General features: G+C 59.7%; 1 protein-coding gene across 1 annotated transcript in view; it reads right to left on the reverse strand.

Moving 5' to 3' along the window:
• CFAP74 (cilia and flagella associated protein 74) overlaps positions 1–20,990 on the reverse strand; it is a 49,087-nt gene extending 28,097 nt beyond the window's left edge. The window contains exons 1-15 of the mRNA XM_039876893.1: positions 20,972–20,990; positions 14,235–14,320; positions 12,983–13,070; positions 12,698–12,844; positions 11,753–11,851; positions 10,636–10,740; positions 8,463–8,636; positions 7,739–7,849; positions 7,270–7,372; positions 6,377–6,534; positions 5,153–5,354; positions 3,367–3,522; positions 2,422–2,595; positions 1,501–1,619; positions 197–263 (exon numbers count right to left, since the gene is read on the reverse strand). Coding sequence (XP_039732827.1) covers positions 197–263; positions 1,501–1,619; positions 2,422–2,595; positions 3,367–3,522; positions 5,153–5,354; positions 6,377–6,534; positions 7,270–7,372; positions 7,739–7,849; positions 8,463–8,636; positions 10,636–10,740; positions 11,753–11,851; positions 12,698–12,844; positions 12,983–13,070; positions 14,235–14,301 — 1,770 coding nt within the window. The 5' untranslated portion in view covers positions 14,302–14,320; positions 20,972–20,990. The remainder of the gene's footprint in view (positions 1–196; positions 264–1,500; positions 1,620–2,421; positions 2,596–3,366; positions 3,523–5,152; positions 5,355–6,376; positions 6,535–7,269; positions 7,373–7,738; positions 7,850–8,462; positions 8,637–10,635; positions 10,741–11,752; positions 11,852–12,697; positions 12,845–12,982; positions 13,071–14,234; positions 14,321–20,971) is intronic.
• Between the last annotated feature and the right edge of the window lie 229 nt (positions 20,991–21,219).

Below are 21,219 nucleotides of genomic sequence, written 5' to 3' on the forward strand. Positions count from 1 at the left end.
ACCGCCACCTGTGATTCCGCTCAGCGTTTAGGGACACGTAGAACACGGCTTAGAAATAAAACGGCAAAACGGGCCCTGGGCACCCTCCCGCCGCCACGGCGTCCTCACAGACCCGACGCCATCCACCCCCCGCCCCCCACGATGGGGCGAGGAAAGTCCCCTTTTACATCCTGTGGTTTGGAACCGAGACACTCACCATGGGCTTGAAGGTGACCAGCACTTCACAGCACATCCCGGCTGACATGGGACCAGGGGGGTCAAAACTGCAGGCAAAATGATGCACAGCACGTGTGTGGTGCCGTCTCCGCTGAAGGTGGACACTCACGGCGCCACGTGGATGACACGGCCGGGCCGGGACTGACGGCAGAACGGCCCCTGCCTGGTGCTGGCCCTGGGCTGGCTGCCGGGCCCCGCCACCCCTGCCGTTCCGGGCGCTGGGCCCCCGCTGCCTCCCAGTACCTAGCTTACACGGGTGCCCAAGCGCCCCGGATGGCTGTTGAGTGAGGGAAGGAGGGAGGGAAGTAGGCAAGGGAAGGAGGAGGGAGGGAAGGGAGGGAAGGAAGAACAGACCCCAGGGACCAGCTCCGAGGGAGCGGGTGCTGTGGGGACGTGTGCCAGGCCTGGAGCCAGGAGGCCAGGGTTTCCGTGCCGTGTGAGTGTGGGAGCCGGTTGGGAGCCGGTTGGGAGCCGGTTGGGAGCCAGCACTTAGCCGCGCATTTAGCGAAAGATCCAGAAGCAGCGCCCCGGCCTCACGGGGAGACCGAAGGCCGCCGGTACGTCCTGGTCTGCATCCCCGTGGGCGAAAGCAGCTCCCAGGAGAACCAGCGTGAGCCCTGTCGTCACAGGTTGGGTCTGACCCGCTGGACTTGGCTTAGAAATAAATGAGCCAAACACTTAACCCAGAAACCTGTCCCGGGCCGGTCATGTTCCCTGGCAGCAGGCGGGCGCCAATCCCAAACTTCTCTGGGAGGGAAGCGTTCTGACGCCAGACAACAGAATCCCAGGGGTGGGGTCCCAGCCAGGAGAAGGTCACCCAGACCCAAAATGCACACAGAAACCAGCACGGTGCGAGCAGGGATGGACCCTGAGGGTTAGATCGCAGACGGCTGAACCCTCATGGGGTGACTGAAGCACGTGGGGTAAAGCGACGGACCACACCGCAGAGGGTTACAGCTCCGGAGGAAGCAAAGCCCCGCTCGGAAATGCCAGCCACGAACAGGAGCCAAGAAGGTGGAGACGGGGCAGTGGGCAGCGGGCAGAGCTGGCCGAGGGTTCCCTAGACCTCCGAGGCCTGAGTCCTGAGTCTGAGCACCGCGGGTCGTGTGGCTCTACCTTCTCAGTCACCCCACCCACAACGGAGCGCAGGGCACCGAAGATGGGGACCCCAAGGAGCCCGGGAAGGCGAGGTGATGCACAGAGGGACAGCGACAGCCGAGCTCAGACCCGCCCTCACGGCAAGGCGCTGACCCGCCCCGGCCCGGCCCCGGCCCGGCCCCTTACTCGACGCTGATGAAGTCCCGGAGGTGCCCCTCCACGCCCTCCAGCTTGCAGTAGTTGATGGTGTAGGTGGCATTTATCAGGGTGACCTTTTTCTTGTACACTTTGCCAATGTCGAAGTCCTGGAAAGACCACAGGGGACATTGTGGATCGAAGCTCCCTGCGGCTGAGCATCTGCAGCCTCTCCCCATGGGCCGCCGGACGCTGGTCACACACAGTGACAACTCTCCCCATGGGCCGCCGGACGCTGGTCACACACAGTGACAACTCTCCCCATGGTGCCGGACTCTGGTCACACACAGTGACAACTCTCCCCCATGGGCCCCGCCAGACGCTGGTCACACACAGTGACAACTCTCCCATGGGTCGCCGGACTCCGGTCACACACAGTGACAACTCTCCCCATGGGCCGCCAGACGCTGGTCACACACAGTGACAACTCTCCCCATGGGTCGCCGGACTCCGGTCACACACAGTGACAACTCTCCCCATGGGCCGCCGGACGCTGGTCACACACAGTGACAAGTGCGGTGACTGTCCCGAGGGGGCACACGTCCCGAGGTTGCCCCCCATGGGTGTGTGACGAGCAGGGTGAGGGGCGCCCAGCTTGGGGGAGTCGGGCAGGACGCAGCCTCCCAGGACCAGCGCTGGAGCTGGCGGGGGTGGGCTCCGGCCATCGGCCCTGGGCTGTGTGACATCTCAGGGGCCACTGGCCCCTCTTCTGCAGAGATGATGGACGCCACGGCCTCACTTTCGCTCATCGCCACACCCCGCCTCCTGGGGCGGCTACTGACCCTCACGGGAGAAAAGACGGGTCACCCCCGCAGCGAGAGCGAGGCCTGGTGCTGGGACCCCGTCCTCCGCAACCCAGGACCCCGGTGCTGTGACCCTGACCTCTGTGACCCAGGACCCCAGCAGGCGCACCTTGAAGTGGACGACCTTGGGCTTGCTGTTGAAGGGGCGACCTTTGAACTCGCGCCCGGACACCACCTGCTTGTGGATCACCCCGCTGCGCAGCTGCTGTATGGTGCGGGCCAGGAGGTCCTTGTCCATCTTCGTCCCGCCCACGGGCTTGCGGTCCCCGTCCTCTGTGGGCACCTGGAGGTTCACGGGGCAGCAGCCCATGCTCGAGATCAGGGCCCGGCCAGGCACGGGGCTCGCCGCTCAGGCCCCAGAGCACCTGGGGCCACGGGGGGAGTTAGCTAATGGCACAGCCAGGCCACGCAGGTGACCAGGACAGAGGGACACGCCCCACGCCAGGGGGGTCCCCGGACCCCATTCTGGGAGATGACGGCATGGCGGGAATTTTCTACGTTTTAAAATCAGGCCAAGAGAAAGTTTTCGAAAAGTTCCACAGAAAGCGGGGTTTTTCTCAAGAGGCACAAAGAAGGCTGCCCTCCCCCCGACTCAGTGACTGGGGACAGCCCTGCACTTTCCAGTTTGAAAGGCCCATGGGTCTGTCCGGGGCCCCGGTCTAGGTCCACGAGCGAGGACACCGCGGGAAGCTGTGGGGCCTCCTCAGGCACCCACGGCCGGTGCCCCCTTGGGCGGGTGACCGGGCCTGGCTCTGGCCACACTCTTCCTCTCAAGGCCAGCAGCACTGACGTGGATCTGCCCTCACGGCCAGCAGAAGCCCGGCGGGGGTGGTGGGGGAAGGTGCCCAGGCAGGGGCAGCCTGGGCCGGGCTGGCCTGGCCTGGGCTGGCCGTGCAGACAGCGGCAGCCGTGGCTGCTCTCCTGAGGTGCCGTGGACGCTGCTCAGGTCTCGGCTCTTTCAGAATTAGGGGGACTGTGCTCGGGAGTGAGACTCGGATGGAAAGACACTGCCCCGTGGCCAACGCCAGCGGCTTAGCCGCGGGAGAGCGCTCGCCTGGCGTGACTTGTAGTCTGCGTCCCAAAGCCCGGGGATCTCCGGCTCCGCCAGCGTGTCGTCCTCCCAGCTGACGGGCCTCGGGTCCCCCTGGACAGACTCTCTGGAGACGAACGTCACTAGCAGGTTTTCGGGGTATCCGAAAGTCTCTTTCTCCTGCAGTCGGGGAGAAGAACATGGTGGCTAACTCTAGGAGGCAGAGGGAATGAAAGTCGGGGGACAACCCCCCAGGCTCTCCTCTCCCAGGGCCTGGAGCCGGGGCTGCTTCGTAACTCCCCACGTGAAACGTAAGTATTTCTGTGCATGGTCCCGTGTGTCCCCGCGGAGTCAGATCTGGGCTGTGGGGGGGGCCCGGGCGGGGGTCCTGCTCACCGACCCTGAGCTGGACCCAGTAAAAACCACGCCCAGAGCAGCCCTGGTCCATGGCTCACAGGGCCAAGTGCCGGCTCCACGGCAGACGGGGTTCAGGACACGGACGGGGTGCCTGCTGAGAGTGAGAGGGTGGCAAGGGGTCCCCAGGAAGCACGGTGGCTGGAATGCGGGGTGTAGCACAGATGGCCTGGGGGCAGGGCGGCTCCTAGGGGCCAGTGGGGACGAGGGCGGGAGCCTGGGCCTGGGACAGGAGACCTAGAGTGAAGACCTCACAGGGAGTGAGGACCCTGAGGGTGCGGCCGGCAGCTCGTGTGTGTCTGTGAGTCTGTGTGTGTCTGTGAGTCTGTGAGTCTCTGTGTGTGTCTGCGAGTCTCTGTGTGTGTCATGATATGTCATGTATGTCTGTGTTTGTCTGTGTCTGTCTGTGTCTGTGTGTCTGTGAGTCTGTGAGTCTCTGTGTGTGTCTGGTGCAGGTCTGTGTCGTATGTCCATGTGTTTGTGTCTGTGTGTGTCTGTCTGTCTGTGTCTGTGAGTCTGTGGTGTGTCCGTGTATGCGTGATGTGTATCTGTGTGTGTCTGTGTACGTCTATGTGTTTGTGTTTGTGTCTGTGTATGTCTGTGTCTGTATCTGTGTGTCTGCGTGACTGTGAATCGAGTCTGTGTGTGTCCATGTATGTGTGTACATGTGTATCTGTGTCTGTGTGTGTGTCTGTGTCTGTGAGTCTGTGTATATCTGTGTGTGTGTCTGTGTGCGTGTCTGTGTGTTTGTGTGTCTGTGCGTCTGTGTGAGACCTTTAGGTGTTGGGGTCACCACGTAGAAGCAGAAGTGCCCAGCTGGCTCAGGAGGGCGTTCTGACATCCTTGCCCCATAACCTCAGGGACAGGTAAACAGGTCACCTACACGGGCACAGAGCCAGTCCTCACTATGAATGAGTGAATGAACAAATGAACAAATGAGGGGAAAGCTGCCCATCTCTGGGGGTGATCAAGAGTCTTTGGCACCAGGGGGATAACTTGCATGTAAAGTGAACGGTGCTCAAGTCTGGCCCTGACCCGTGACTGGCCTTTGGTCTCCCTGCCGTGGGCTCCCCTCACTCCCCGGCCGCCACCGCAGTGGTGTCGGCTCCCGTGGTGCATGAGGCAGTGACCTGTGTCTCAACCCCTTGCACCTGAGCCAGCCCTCAGGAGAGGCCAGCTCCCAGGCGGTCGCCATGGGGCCTGCCGCCCCGTGTCCTCCAGAGGGAACCATGGGGACATCAGAACACGCAGCCACCAGTGGGGCCGCCTGACGGGACGTGAGGCCACAGGGCTGGCCCTCGTGAGGAACTCGGGGAGACCGGGGAGCAGGCGGTCCTTTTGTCAGGGTTCTGATCGGGTCCCCACGACACTGGGCCCCACTGGGCCCTCGGCTCACCGCCAGGTAGCAGGAGGCGGCCGGGGCCGGCTTCCCTTCGCAGACAGTGGCCAGGTAGCCCCACGTCCTGTCCCGCAGGGTCAGCCGGTCTGCAGCATGGGCCGGAGGAGGCAGCCTCCTCCTTCTGTCCTCCTCGGCCTCCTCCTTCAGAATCCGGCTCACAATCTCGTCCTTTCTGAGCTTCTGCTCCTCCTCGAAGGCGCTGTGGGCAAATGCCGTGGGCTGGGATGCGGCCGCCCTCGAACCCGCGCTGGGCAGCACTGCCCTCCCCAGGAGCGCGGGCCCAGCCCCGGCGGGCAGATGCATGGCACCCAGGCGGCTGCCGGGCCGGACCCCAGGACCCGAACCCCTGGCCCCGTCCAGTCCCCTGGGGAGTGGCCCCTGCTCCTGGCTTCCAGGCTGGCAACTGGGGCGCCCCCACCGAGGGACACGCCAAGGCAGCTTGAGGCCATGAACTCATTCATTCATTCATTCATTCATTCCAGCGGCTGCCTGCTGGCCCCTCCTGTGTGCACCGGACTAAGGGACTCAGCGGTGGGCAGAGCTGCCCCGGGAGCCCCCACCAGGATGGGTGATGGCAAAACTCCAGAAGTGAAACCCAGAGCAGTGTGACTCCTGGAAACGAGGTGCTGTCCCCAGCAAGAGGACCAGGAGGCCAGTCACGCAGGTCCTAACAGCAAGCGTGCTGGGGGGCTGGGCGTGAAGAGGAGGCTGAGAGCTGGGCAGTAAAGGGGAGCTGAGGGGAGTGAGCCTCCAGGGCAGAACCCTGGACTTCTGGTCTCAGGAGGGCACTCCTACAGGGACGTGCTGGGGTGGGAGGCCCAGTGGGGACCACCATCTCTCGGGGGAGGGGCGTGGCCTGGGTCCCAGGGCCCAGGGGGGGTCTCAGGGTGAATGACAGGGCTGCATTGAGAGGGCGGCTCTGAGGCCAGGAGGGGACAGGAGAGGACGGGAGGGGACGGGGCAGAGGGAACAGGCCTGGAGAAACCAGTCTGGGATCCCGCAGGGGGGACCGTGCTGGGGGACCCGGATGCAGGGGGCTGTGCTCCGGGGCCTGGGAGAGACCCCTCCTGCTGGGCTGTGGAAGGAGGGGCTTGGCAGGAGTGGGGGGAGGGCTGGAGCCTCCATTCCCGCATCCCCCAGGCCTATCCTCAAGGCGGGGTCCAGGGAGAGACAGACGCAACTCCCATCTCCTGGCGGGCAGCTGGCAGGGGAGGCCCTCACCGTTTCTCGGCCTCCAGCTCCTGGCGCCGGCGTTGGTGGAAAAGGTGCTTGAAAGCGTCGCCCCCTTGGGCCAGAATCGCCTCCTTTTCTGCCTGGGCCTTCTGCTCGGCCAGCTGTGCCTTGGCCTGGCCCCACGCTTGAAATTTCCGGAGTGTTTCCTTGGAAATAGAGAACATGGAGCTTACAGTATTAGCACATGTGTGCACACACGCACATGCAAACACGCGCACGTGCACACACGCGGGGGCTTCCTGCTGCATAGGTGTGACGTCACGGCCACTCTCGCCCAGCTCCGCCTGCGCCCTCCCTTCTCAGTCCTCGGGGTGGCTGAGCCCGCTGTCCTCGAAGCCCTGGGTGACCAGCCGGCTCTCCCCTGCCTCTTCCGTGTTTTGGCCACCAGGGCCGTGACCTCTGTCCTCCGAGCCTTCGCGGATGTTGTTCCTTCTTCCCCTCTGCACTTCCCTGGCCTAACTGCGCATCCTCAGGCCCCGGGGGATGTCGCTTCCTCCAGGAAGGCCCCGGACCACAGCACAGGGCCATGCGGAGTCTGGTTCCCCCGCAACCCCGTCCTTGCTCTTCCCACAGGACTAGGCTGCACGAGGTCGCGGCCGCGGCGCTTTCTCGCTGCCTGACTCCGGCGCCTGGCTGGTGCCGGCACAGACTTGTGGGCAACAAATCCGGGGTGGACGCCCACATGTCCCCAGGGAGAGACTGAGTGACACGGGACCCAGGTCCCGAGGAGCAGGGGTTCGGGTGGGCGGGGTGGGGCAAGCCGAGCGGCGCGCAGGCGCAGACCGCGGCCTGGAGGCTTGGGTGGGGCCCCGAGGACCGCAGGAGGTGGGCGGCCGCGGGGGGCCCGGGCGTGGGTGCGGCGCGTGGGGGCGGGCGCCCACCCGGTTGGCCGTGATGCTGTTCTTCAGGGCCAGCACGGCGTCCATGCGCCTCCTCATGTGTTCCCGGGACTCGAGCTCCTGCTGCCGGGCCTGCTCCTGAACCCTGCGGGGGGCGCAGGGGGCACGGCTGACCCGGGGCGCCTGCGGGTGCAGCACCGCCCGGGCGTGGTCGCGCCCTCAGGGGAGAGCCTTAAAGGTGACGCCATGAAAGGGGGGTGAAGTGCTGTGGCCGACGGCAAGTCACAAGGAAACGCGGCCGCAACACCTGTCTCGGGGCCGCAGGCCCCTCGTCCGAAGGCGCAGGGCAAGCAGCTCAGGACTAAGTCTAGGCTGGTTCTTTTTTGGATCATAAGGTGATGATTTAGTCATAAAGTTGGCGAGTTGTGAAACAAGAACAGGTGGGTGATCCACGGCCTTAGACCCGCCCCCCCCCAGGGACAGGCGGGGAGGGTCTGCAGGGGGGCGCTACCTCCCCAGGGACGCCTTCAGGAACTTCACCGCCACCCTGTGGTTCTTCCTGGCGTCTTCCACGAGCTTCTGGTGCCGGAGCCCGTGCTCCTTCTGCAGGTACATGGATTTCCTGCGGTGGTGCGGCAGTGGGGCCAGGAACGCATGTATCATCTGCTCGCCAGCGGGTCCCAACCCCGCCCCCCCTTCCCCCAGGGAACAAGTATCCCAAAGGGTCGTGTGCGCTGTGCGGGGGCCGGGAGGGGCCGGGAGGGGCCGCGGGGCAGCGCGGCGGGTACAGGGCTGGGAGCCCCACAGAGAAGGGGTCATGCAGGCCGGGTCTGGGCTGCCAGGGGACCAGGACCAAGTGGCTGAGGAGGTGCGGATGAGGACGCTGGGGCACCGGATCTACAGAAACGGCAGAAAGTTCTGGCAGGGGCTGAATGAGGGGGCTGGGGCCCCGGACGAGATAGAGCTGTATTGAGACGGGGACGCCGGGTCCCACAGCTGGGACACACCTGGGGTGCCCGCCCCGCCCTCCCAGAAGCCTGGGAACAGAAAGGCGCAAGGATCGGGGCTCGGGGAGCAGGGGCAGCTGGAGCGGGAAGCAGCAGGACTAGCGGGAGGTCAGTGGGGGCGGGGAAGGGGAAGGGGCGGGGCTCTGGGCGGCGGGACCGCAGACAAGCTGGCCGTGGGGAAGCGGGAGGAAGTGGCTAGGCCGGGGCCTGCGCGTGGGGCCCGCCCACCTGACCCGCAGCAGCCGGTTCCTCTCCGCCTTCCCGTAGGCCTCCTTCTCCCGGCGGAGCTGCTCGTCCGCCCGCATCTGTAGCCACCTCCTGGCGGCCTCGGCCTGCTCTTGGACGGTCCTCCTGACGTCCTCCAGCTGCCCCTCCTGGATGGCGATGTGCCACATGATGCTCCTTGCAAATGAGAGACACTTTTACTTATGTCAGTAAAGGAGTTCGCAGCTAGCCGCACCCTCCCTCTGCAGAGCATCCGCTCCAGGGGTGGGAGAGGGCCTGGGCACCGAGTTGTGACAAACACTCTGGGAGGACATTGCGCACCTCGGACAGGTCAGTGAATCCTCTGAGGCCTCTGGGTCTGCAGTCGCTGGAGAGCGTGTCCCTGACTGACCCCAGCACCGCCCGTTCCTGCCACTATCACACCAAGTCCAGCCCGGCTGGAACCTGGGCCTCCACTCCCTGAGTGTCCACAGGCCCTCCCCTGCCCCTGCCCCTTGCTTGGCCAGAGGGCTGTTGGGACACTCCGACGTATGCCGGGGACACTAGTGGGGGACGCTACATGTGGAGGGGTCCCTGCCGCATCGGGACGGTGAGGACCTGTGAGACAGAGGCAGGTGGCAGAGCTTGGTGTGGAGGGGAGGCGGGCTGGGACCACGTGGGCAGAGGTCAGGGTGTCGGCATGGATGGGCAGCAGGGGGTGAACTCATGGTTCCGATGCAGGCAGACAGACTGTGTGCACGTGTTCTCGGGGCCCAGGAACGGCACTGGGCCCATGCGGCACCCAGCTCTAGGCTCTTACCACCAGCTACCTGCCTGACACCAGGGCTCCCTGGACGAGATGGCCAGGAGCATCTCATGTGCTCCGCCTCCATCGAAGCCCCCACCGGGAATGGGCCCTATCACCGCCAGGTACCGCCAGGTGAAGGTGCCCAGGAAGGGCATAGCACCGCCAGGGCCTTCGTGGGGTGGGGGGGGTCCCCGCCAGCCCTCATGAGGAAACGTCACACAGAGATAGCGTGAGGGACTCTCACTGGCCCGTAATCTTCAAAAACCTCAGAGTAGGAGCGTCACGGGGTCCCTGAGGGGTCCCCCTGATTGGAGACGAGACGACCCATGCAGCACCATCTCTGTGATGGCAGGGGCCAAGGGGACCTGGGGTTCTTTGTGCTATTTTTGCATCTTCTGTAAGTTTGTCTCAAAATTTAAAAAAAAAATTTGTTTTAAGTAAATGGACAGTCCCGGCATCCTGACAAGGGCGGGGCCCCAGGGGTTTTCAAAGCTTGGGAAAGGCCACTGCCCAGCTCCAGTGCTGGGTGGTGGGCCCTGGCCTGGCGGCCAGCTGTGAAAACCGGGACCATGCAGGGGCCCCCATTCTTTCTCACTCCCGGCCCCACCATCCTCACTGTCCAGAGGCTCCACACTAGTCTCTGGAGGGCGCAGTATGACTTAGCCCACAGGACCCAGGTGGTCAGGGACCAGTCAGAGACGAGGCGGATTCTGGGCCTGATGGGCGGACTCGTGGGAGGGAGGGTATGGGAGGGTCACCGGTGGGGTCACTACTAGCTGCCGGCCCTCTGCGTCTGCCTTTCTGCACGGCGGGGCGGAGAGCTCAGAGCATGTTCCAAACGGCTAGCGACCAGGGTAAGACAAGATTCAGGCCGAAGCACCGTGTACCCTGGCCCACAGCCCCCGGATGCAAGCTGGTTCTTGGCTCCTGCTTCCCGTGAGGGCACTGGCCCCTGCATTTGGGGTGTCAGTCCTGGGACCGGCCCAGTCGGTTCTCTAGTTCTGTGTACCCCTCACTAAATCCCTTTCCCCTTAAACTAGCTAGAGGCCATCCCGATGTTTACAACCAAACCCTGACGCTGAGGTGGTCAGAACACTGCCACCGCTCTCCCCGCCCTTCAGAGCGGCGCTGGGTTACGCGGAAGCTCGAAGAGCAGAAAGTGGCAAGAGGGGAAAGAAGCCGATTTCAAAGCCCCCAAGAACGCAAAGCAGCACGGAGGAGGCGAACGGCACGTCGGAAACGTGACGCCTTATCCTCTCAAGGATTTTTAACTTTCAGGCGGCTTGAAAGTCAAGTGAAAAGGTGTCAACATTTCACTCATCTTCAAACCAGGAACTGACCCGCAGGCCGCTTGGGGTGACCCGGGGCCCCTGCGTGCCCGGGACTTACTGGTTGTCCTTCAGCGTGGCCGTGATTTTCGCCTGCAGGTCCCTCTCGTTCTCCAGCTCGGTACACAGGCGTCTGGACACGGCCTGGAGGCGGCCCACGGCTGCACTGGAGCGTCACGGCCACGGCGGAAAAGGAGCAGGGACACGGATGTGCATCACGGCCTCAGCCGCCCGGGAACAAGCTGCCCGCCGCCCTCGAGGGCACGCGCCCGTGTCCTTCTGGCTTAGCTGGTGATGCCTTGACCAGGCCCTTCCCTTTTCCAGAGAGAAATCTGTCTACCTTGGCCACAGGGAAGGCAAGCAGGGTGGTGTCAGAGAAAGTGCCCACTCTGATGAGCGAGGCCGCGGTGGGCTTGGCTTGCACCCGTGACCCCCAGCCACACCAGCTCTTTGCAGACCTCTCTCTCCTGGCGGGTCCCCTGGCGGCCAGCCCCAGAGCGGCAGGCCCGTCCCGGCTTCAGGCCAGGAAGGAACAGCACACTCTCTGAATGACTAGAAGCAGCGAGTGGGCAGAAGGCCACGGGGCGGCCCCTCGGTTACAGTTCTCCCACCGTGTCTCCCTCCTCATCCGAGACGCCACGTTCTGAGATACGACAATCTGTGGGCGTGGCGAGGCGGGTGGCTGCGGGAGGAGACCGGAGGCAGCAGGACAGAGAGGTGCACTGCCCCAAGACCCCCTCCAAGGGCAGGGGTCTACAGTGACACTGCCCGGAGGCCGTGGAGCTGCAGGCACGTGTCCTCACTGGAGGAGCCAGTCCTGGCCGTCTCCCCCAACCCCACGTCCCGTCCCACTGTCCGCAGGACACCGGCCCCGCCCCCCGGGAGGCTCCCGGAGGCCTCACACTCCACAATCGGAATGCTCTTTCCGAATCACTGCACAGCAGCTCGTTTTTGTCACTTGGGTCCCAGCCTGGAGGTCACCTCCTCAGGGAGCCATCCCCTGGCCACCTGCTTCAGAGTGACCGCCTGTCCTGACCCCATGGCCACTGGCTTCCTGTCCCTGGGATCACCTGACTGTCCTTGTCCGTTCTCGGTTGTGTTTGTGTCCCACACTAGAGGGAGCTTTGTCTGCCCCCCGTGGCCGCCCGCCCCGCCTGCCACCGAAGCAGATGACCTACGTGTTGTTGGCCTCTCTCTCCGCAGCCATCTCGGCCGCCACGCTCTCCTGCTGCTTGGTGATGAGGTCCATCCGCTGGCGGCAAGCGTGCAGCTCCGCGCTGAGAGGTGAAGCCAGGGTCTGGGTCAGTGGCTCCTGGAACCCGGCCCTCTGCCTCCCTCTCCCCAGGGCGCCTCTGCCTGTTCCTCAGCCTCGGGGGCCAGTCCATCTGTTTTCCGAAAACCCTGCTGGGGAGCCACCTGTGTGACCTGGGCCAAGCGGGAATGACCGTGAACCAGCTCGGGAGGGTACAGGGCACCCGGCGTGGCCTGGTGGGGGGGGGCACGGAGGGCACAGGCCATGCCTCAGCAGTGTCCGGACCACAGACCCGGAGGACAGCCAAACCAGTGTGGGGGCCCGTGCTGAATCCTGGCTCAAAACAGCACTCGGCGCTGTGCCTGTCACCTCCATTCAAACGACAGAACGAAACTCAAAGCAGCGGCTGTAAGAGACACGTGCAGGACACGGGGGACTCGCTACGTGACGACGTGGCGGGGTATCCTGGCTTCTCAGGTGCAGCGATGGTGCGTCTGTTAGCACACACTGAGGAAGTCAGGGGCATCGTGTCCTGATGTCTGCTCTTTCTAAGAGCTTTGCAAAAATATCACAGATATGACACGCACGCACACACACACACAGACGGAAGCGATGGCTAAGGGTACACCGTGAGTCTGGGTGGCAGGTCACCGGTGACCGCTGTGCTGTTCCCAACCTTTCTGCACGTTTGAAATGTTTCCTCGTCGACGTTTAGGGAACACACAATTGGTGTCATTGCCGACCTAGCTGTTGTGGAGACTGGGCCACCAGGAGGTCCAGCCCAGCAGGACCCTAGAGGGTCAGCCCCAGGCCCTGGCCTGCAGGGGGCAGACTCGGGCCGCCCGCCCCGCCCGCCCCGCGCCCCACTCACGTGGTTTTCTGAATGAGGAGGCCTTTCTCTTCTCCCAGCTTATCCAGGGAGCTCAAGTCCTTCCGCAGGCGCAGAGCCTGCGCCCCGTCCTGGGTGCCGGTTTTCTTCACCCTCCGGAGAGCAGCAGCACCCTGCTTTTCCTTTGAACTTAAAACAGAGGAGACTCCAGCTGCCCCTGTGCGGCCAGCGCGTCCTGCGTGGCTTATCTCCCGGCGAGCTGCTCCCCCTGCGCGCCGAGGCCCCGAGGCCGGGCCGGGGAGCCCCCTGCCCGCGCAGGTTAATTACCAGCCGCAGCCTTTCGAGTCAGCATTGCTCTCAGCTTCCGCAGGAAGGGGTTCAACCCCAAACTCTGGATCCTCCAGTTCATCTATGTCTAGAAATCGGGGAGAGAATTAAAAAGACAAAAAATAAACAAACGAACAACAACAACAAAAAGAACACATCAAGACACTGAGGACCGCAGATCTAGGATAGATCTTGATAAATTCACAGCAGATCGACAACAGGCTCTCAGAGCAACGGTCCTCAAAGCGTGATCCAAGGAGCCCTGAGGGTTCCCCACAGCTCTTCCAGAGGGTCTCGCGTCAAACTGTTTTCATGATAATAGCGAAAGGTTATTTGTCTCTTGTTTTGCGAGTGGACAGTGAGTTTTCCTGAGGCCACACGACGTGAGACACCACAGCGGGCTAATGGAGCTGCAGATACGGGAACCCGACTGACCTCTGCTGCCCCAGAGTCTTCCGTCGCGTTACTGCTATTTTGAGCGAATAAGCAAACATAACTTCTTCCGCTTTAACTTTTTAGTACAATAAATATTGAGAGCTATAATCAACATAAACCAGACCTCCTTGGGTCTTCAATCATTTTAAGCCCGTGACGGGTCCTCTGGCAAAAACGGTTGGAGAATTACTGTGTCGCAGAATCGCGGTAGACTGCCAGCAGGACATGGCCAATCGAACTCCTGGGTTTATCTCCGCTCCTTCGTCAAGTCTCCGGAAAACGACGGAAAGGGGGTTCGATCCACGATCACAAGGAGGACACGGGGGAGCAGTGAGCGGTGTGAGAACGCGACGCGCCCGCGAGGCCGAGGGGGACCCGGCAGCGGGCGGGGCGGCGGGCCCAGGAGCCGGCTTCCAGATTGGGTTATCCTGCCTGGCGCCCAGCAGTGGCCCCCCAAAAGGTAAATCTTAGAATAATTTCAGACCATCGGAGATTAAAAAAAAAAAAATCTAAAGCTTCCGGGAGGGGAAAAAAAACACATCAAAAATAGGTCGCTCTCAAAGGACTGAGATAAAAATGGCATTAGATTTCTCAATAGAGATGTTGGAAACTAAAAAACTCTGGTTTGCCACTTTCAAAATTCTCAGCCACAATTTATCTTTCTTTCAACTAAAAGTGGAAAAATACAAGATCCCTCTTCGAGAACAGACATTAGTTTAAGAGACGACTCTCTGAAGAAAGGAAAGAGACTATGAAGCACACGCTCTGCCTTGCTTGCGGCCGAGGTGCTCGCCATGCGTGCAAAGACCTTTCTTACCGTCCTCCACAGGCGAGACGTCCCCCAGGCACGTCCCCTCGGGGAAGAGACTAGCACCTTCTTCCATCTTGGGAGGCAGGAATTAGCTACAAAAAATTATTAGAAAATATAGCTGAATGAGATCATAGATTTAAAAAACCTAAAATTGGATTTCATAAGAATTAACAATTTCTCTTGCAAAAAGACATTAAGAAAATAAACAGATAAGGCACAGATGGGAAAAAACAATATTTGCGGCACACACACGTGACAAAGGGCTCGTGTCCAGCGATGTCGAGAGCTCCTATATGTCAACAATATGTGGCCCAAAGTCCAGTCGAAAAGGGCAAATATTTTAGGACAGACACTAGAAAAGGAGAGATACAGGCAGCCGATAAACCTGTGAAACTTCGCGCGACGTCACTGATCATCAGGGAAACGCACATTAAAACCGTAACGAGTCCGGAAGTGTTTATTCCAACGCCTGAGATGGAAAACATCGACAACGCTTCAGGTTCGCAAGGATGTCGGACGACTGCCATGCTGGCGCGGGGCTGAGGGGCTGTGAGCGGGCGGTTTCCTGCGGACGTACACTCGCCACGTGGCCCGGCAACCCCACCGTGCGGTGTTTACCCAAGAGAAACAGCAGTATGTCCACGAAAGTGCTTGCGGGCGTATTTATGGCAGCCTGGTTCCCCACGGCCCCGAACTGGAAACAACCCGAATGTCCGTCAGAGTGAGAATGAATAAACGAGCTCGGCACATTCCTGCGACGGACTCATTCTCAGTCGTAAAAAAGAACAAAGTCCGATCCGTCCAGCAACGCAGACGAAGCTCAGAAACATTGTGTTAAGTGCAGAAGGTCGGGCCCAAATGAGTCCGGACGCAGCCCAAATACAGGCAACACCGCCGCGCGGTGGCAGAAGCCAGGACTCTGGGTTCGAGGCAGGGAACGGGGGCGGGGGAGCCGAGGGAACCGGTGGGGGTCACACGGGTGTGTGCAAGTGTGAAAACGCAGCCCAGCGCACGCTTACGATGTGTGCACGTGCCGGCCTGTCAGTGTCGTCTCGATGACACACACACGTCGCCGTTCAAAACCAGTTCTCAAGGAATTTCAGACTGTTCACTGCACCTTTGGGAAAGTCGCGTCGCGGGCGGGAGGGGCCGTGAACCCCGACATGAGACGCGGCCGATATGTAAGAGATGCAGGCGAGTTTGGTTTCCATGGATTAACTCAGCAACGGCCTCAGGACGATTCACCGGGAACTATCTCCAAAGCCTAATAATGCTCCCTGGAGAAATCGTTAATAATTCGATGCCGGGAATGAATTTTTTTTTAAATGTCACAGGGCGACGATTGCGCGTCAGAGGCCCGAGGGGCAGGACTTCCAGGGGCCTTGCAGAAGCGCGACCAGGCTCCTTCCACTCGGAAAAGCCCGCGGCTGCGGGAGGCGGCCAGGCGGCCGCGCCGCTCCGCGGAGAGGTGGCGTCGCGCTCGCGCGTCCCTCTGACTCGAGCGCACTCGAGCGCACGGAGCCGCGTGCGCTTCGCGCGGTCGGCCCCCCGCGTCCGCTGAAACGCGGCGGGAGCGCTCGGCTGTTTCAAGACGCGGAGGCGCGAGGACGAGGCCGGGACGAGGCCAGCGCCAGGCGAGCGGCTCACGCGGGACTAAGCCGGCGCGCGGGGGACGCGTGGAGGGGCCCGAGGTGCGGGACGGAGCTCGAGCCCCGAAACCCGGCGCGGGCGCGCCCCCCGGTGGAAGGCTCTGGAGCAGGCGGCGCTCGAGGCGGGTGGGGCGGGATCCACCAGGGCTTTGATACAACACGCTCAGGGGGCGCAGTGGGAATTCCCGGCCTCTGGCCAGTGCGCCTGCCATGGCCCTGAAGAGAACCAGAAACGCTGCCTAGCGGTGTATGTGAATTCACTTAAGAACTGTGGAGAACAGACAAGAAAACAAATGGTCAGGTCAAACTCTAAGTGAAGGCAAGAATGTAAACAGATTCAATGACCAAGGTAAAGAAAAGCATGTTATCGAACCGAATTCAAAAGCCAATAACAACAGCAAAATCTAACTCCGCTCCTTAAAAAGAGGCACCTGAAACACGATCTTACGGAAGCGCTGCATTTTCAGAGTCCGAAAAAGATGCTCTGTGCGGAAACTGCAACAAGAAGCTGCTGGAATCATCTCGAAACAGGCGAAATGCTTTAGGCAAAAGCGGTAACAGCAGTAAGAGGGGTCATGTCATGACCAGATGTCTAGTCTTCCAGGAAGAGATGATGATTTTAAATCCATGTGTGTCCAATGACACAGCCACGTGATAAATAAAGCAAAGATCGACAGACGAGGAGAGAGCGCCAAAATTTCTAGGGGAAAATTTTAACACATTTCTGTCAGGAACGGGTAACGAAACCAGATAAAATAAACCATTAACGACATAACATTTAAACGACCTCATTAACGAGCTGAACCTTATGGACAGACATAGAACATAAGCAACGGCCACGGAATTTTAAGTGCTCCGCCGAAGCATGCAGAGCGTTTACAGAAACCATTTGAGGACTAAACGCAGACAAAGCTTGTTCTCTGACCGAAAGCAATTGGCCCACATTAATAACAAATAGAGAATTACAATTCACCTCATTTTGGGAAAAAAAAGACACCTGCTTGTTAATAACCCATGGGTCGAAGAAAAAAATCACAATGGGAATTATAATGTGTGAACTGAGTATACTGAAAATATCATATGCCAGGCCGAGTGGTGCTGAACTACTATGGACTGAGTTTGTCAGGGCAGATGTTAGGGACGAAAACCGGCTGCAAACAAATGTGGTCAACATCCAGTTCAAGAAGTTACAGGAAGAACTGGAAAATAAACCCAGAGAAAGTAGAAGAGATGGAAAAAGATTAGAAACGGGTGCAAGGAAAACAAAGACGTGATCGCGACGGCCCTCAAAGCCGAAAGTGCGTACTTTTTAAAAAGATTTATAAACTTGACAAATCTTTAATGGAGCCGATAAATGGAAAGAGAAGGAACAAATAATCCGTATCGGAACAGAAGGGTCTGTAACCACATGTGCTACGGACGTTAGCAAAGAAAGTCATGAGAAACTTTATCCAACAAATTTCCAAATTTAGACGATGGACGGATTATCAGAAAAATACCACAAACCAAAATTGCTTCAAGAAAAAAAAAATGGAGACCTTGAAAAGTCCCGTCGGCATAAGAGAAATGTAATCAACCGTCAAATACTTCTCCACAAAGAAAAATGCAGGCTCACACGCTACCCTAGCAAGTGCTACGAAACGCGTGGGGTTCAAAGCGCTCCGACTTCACACACGCTCTTCCAGGAAAGGGGGCCAGAAGGTCCGCTCCCTGGCTCGTTTCCTGGGCTCGCCTGACTTCCGTGACCAGAGCCCGACAGTGGAAGTAGAAGGTGACAGCCCAGCCTCCCTCACCGGCACCGATACAAAACCCAGAGCTAAGCGTGGCAGCCGGAATCCAGCCACGTGAACCAAACGGGATGTGCATCATGACCAAGATGGGTTTATTCAGCCTCAGAACTCAATTTAATTCACCACGTTAACAGGCCGAAGGGAGAGAATTACACGATCAACTCAACGGATGCAGGAAAACAGCCTCGGTGGTATTCGCCACCCCACTTAAGCTCGTGGACATCTTAGCAAACTCGCGCTGGGAGTGGCCTCCTTTACTGCGATAAAGGGTTTGTGCCTGAAGTAATCCACAGGGGACGTCCGTTAGTCACACACACGGGAAGCGCTCCTCGAGACTGGGAACAAGACGAGGACGCTCGCCAGACCCCTTCCACTCAGGATTCGCCGGGTCTCCCAACCAGAACAACCGCACCTTAAAGAAATGAACGGGGTGAGGCGCGGGGGGGAGACACGTCATTTCCGGATCGTACGGCTGCATTTGCAGAAAATCCAAAAGAATATAGAGATGCATTATTAAACTTATTGAGGCAGTTAGGAAACGTTGCTAGATATAAATTCGATAATAAGAATCAACTATATTCATTCTTTACCAGAACAAATAATGAGATAATGAGACTGGGAAACGCTACTCTTTACGATCACACCAGTAACTACGAAGAACTCAAGGATAAATACAACAAGAGAAACCCCAGGGGGCGGCATTAAGGAGACCTGAATAAAAATACGCGGAACAAATGACCCAGTTTCGTCAACAAATGGATATGACGTGGGAACGGGAGGGGGGGCTGCTTTCAATCAAAAGGGCCTGAGGAGACAAGCCAGCCGTGTGCAAAGTGGGGATCTTGTTTGGATCCCGATTCGAGCAAGAAATGGTCAAAGACATTTTTGAGATCGTGTAGGAAAATGAACACCGACTGGCATTAGGTTTTATTAAGAAACTGACGTGCATTTTGTTGGGGTTGATAATGATTTCGTGGCTATGCTAAAAATAAATCTTTATCTGTTAGTTGTCTACTAAAGTATTCACAGGAGAAATATTGTACCCGGGATTTTCTTTAAATACAGCGCCCGAAAACGAAAAGTAAGAAGTAGCAGGAAAAGGAATGAACGCAGCTGGCGCCGCTGAAGGGACTGACGGGTACCGGGGAGTTCACGTTAGATTTTCTCTACGTTTGTGAGTCTGAAATTTTCCATCACGAAAGATCTGAAGAAAGAACAAAGCCGATATAATGAGTGAGTGAACTGGTCCGGTACTGGACGCCCAGCGTCATCCGCACGCCAGTTCCCACCAAACTGCTCTGCGGACTCTCTAAGCCCCACCAAAGCCGCGGGAGCGAATGCGGGCACACGCACGTGCCGGCGGCGGGCAAGGACGCTCGGGGCCTGGGCCACCGGGAATCAGTCTGCGGGGGGCAGAGCCCACCCTGAGGAGCACAGCTCCCCAGCGGGGGCGGGGCGGGGGGCCTCCTGACCTCAGCCTCGCAAGCGCGACACCAAAACATTCGCCACGAGAGGAAAAGCGGGTAGAGCCACGTGCGTTTACGTTTAAAACCTTTCTTCGGTTGCCACTCTAGGGAGCCTTAAGGAAAAGCTACAATGCAACACATGGCCCAAAAGGTTTACCGTCGAGACCACGTGATCTGGAATATCTGGAAGACCGTGAATCAGCGAAGACGCCAGGCAGCCCAGGGGACAGATGGCGTGGCTTTCGCAGGCACCTTACAACGCAGGACATTTGAACGGCCGACGAAGGGGCAGCCCTGCGTCCGGTGTACCCATGGGCCCTAATTCACTCCTGGTTTCCTGCTTGTCAGCCGTGGCCAGCAGAAAGGCCAACGCACACCACGAAGAGGCGTGAACTTGGCCACGCAACGGTGGGGACTGACCTCCGGGATAACGGGGGGCAGGCAGGCACGAAAGCATGCACCCGCGCTTCCTCTTCCCCTGCCTTCACTGTCCAAGCAGACACCCCACGTGGGGCCGGGGAGCAGGCCCACGGCGGCCCAGAGCTGGGGTCAGAGCCAGGGCTGGAGGAAGGCACCCCGTGGACGGCAGTCCAGTGTGGGGTGTCAGCCCACACGCGTGGGGTCGGTGCCCACTTCAAGAGCCACCAGCACAAGCCTGGGAGGGGGGACATAGGCACATAGCCTCCAGGTACCTCCCAATGACATCCTTGTCAATTACAAAGGGAAAAGTCGCTTCCCAGGGGAGATGCTGCAGACACCACCATAACCGAGTGATCAAAGAAACATCACCAGTAATGTGACACATGGACCGCTGAGAGCCACCTGACAGGACGGAAGGAGAAGAAAGTGAGCACATGGCATTCCTGCTGGGACTTTCCTGCCAAAGATGCCAACGGGGATCCCATCCTGAGGAAACGCTGGGGCTTCTACAAGGTACCCGATCTGCGACCTTCCAAGGTGTCAGGGTCACGAAGGCCAGGGAGAGGCTGAGGAATGTTCTGGACAGGAGGAGGAGGCTAAGGCAACATGAACGCGACTCAGTGCGCTGTGTGGTCCCAGACTGTGTCCTACGGCTTTCGTGACTACGGGATCAGCTGGCACACGTGCCTGACGGGGCTGAGGGTCAGAGGTAGCGACACGTCCGTGTTACGCTCCTGACTTTGACGGCCATGCTGGGGTCTGGTTGGAGCGTGTCCTCGTGTCGTGGGAGTGACGGAGCATAATGCAGGCAACTTATTCTCAATGCTTCAGGAACAGACTTTCCGTGTGCTAAAACTTGCAACTTTTATGTAAATTTGGGACTGTTTCAAAAATTTTTTTAAAAAGAATGTGTACAGTTTTCCATTTACGTGACGCTTCAAAGCAGGTGAAGCAAGTCTCTTGTTTCGAGGTGCGTTCGCGGCCGTAAAACCAAGGATAAGCAAGGAGATGAGAGTCTCGGGGGTGGCCTACGGTGACGGGGCACACCTGCATGCAGCAAGGGTGCTGACAAGGCTCTCTACGGACGGGGGTGGTGGCTACTGCTGTTCCCTGTGTACCCAGCCGTCCCGCTGCACACGGACTTCAGAGACCACCTGTGGCGCAGCACAGGTTCTGGATGGCTTCCCTTGAACTGTGGGCGCCAGAGCAGCGCCCTGCCCCGCCCCAAGTGCAGTCTGGCTCATGGCAGACACCCAAGGAATGTTCGCTAGTCACATGAATGCGAGCAGATAAAAGGAGTATTAATTTCGGGGAAACAATAATGAAGGCCTATCCACTTCCCAGAACGGGGAGGGGGGTACCCGTTACGAACCAGACCAGGACTGCGTCGGAATCGCGGGCAGCGCCCTTCCTCTCACCTGCCGGGACCCTGGGTCCTCACCAGCTGCCTCGTCCTTGAGTTTCCCTCAACACTTTCCTAAGTGCCTGAGCCCGGGGCTCCCTGAAACTGACGCCGGCCGCTGCTCCCCCTGCGGGACTTCACCGGGAAGGCGCTGATCCGTGCCTGGGGGGCGCGGGGCGCGGGGCGCAGCCGAAGCCCCGACCCCAGCCCGGGCTCCGGGCGCAGAAGCCCCTGGGCGGCGGCCCCTCACGGCAGCTCCTGGGC

Source organism: Pteropus medius, unplaced genomic scaffold (assembly GCF_902729225.1).
Source record: "Pteropus medius unplaced genomic scaffold, Ma_sr-lr_union100, whole genome shotgun sequence".
In the NCBI taxonomy this organism is placed as follows: Eukaryota; Metazoa; Chordata; class Mammalia; order Chiroptera; family Pteropodidae; genus Pteropus; species Pteropus medius.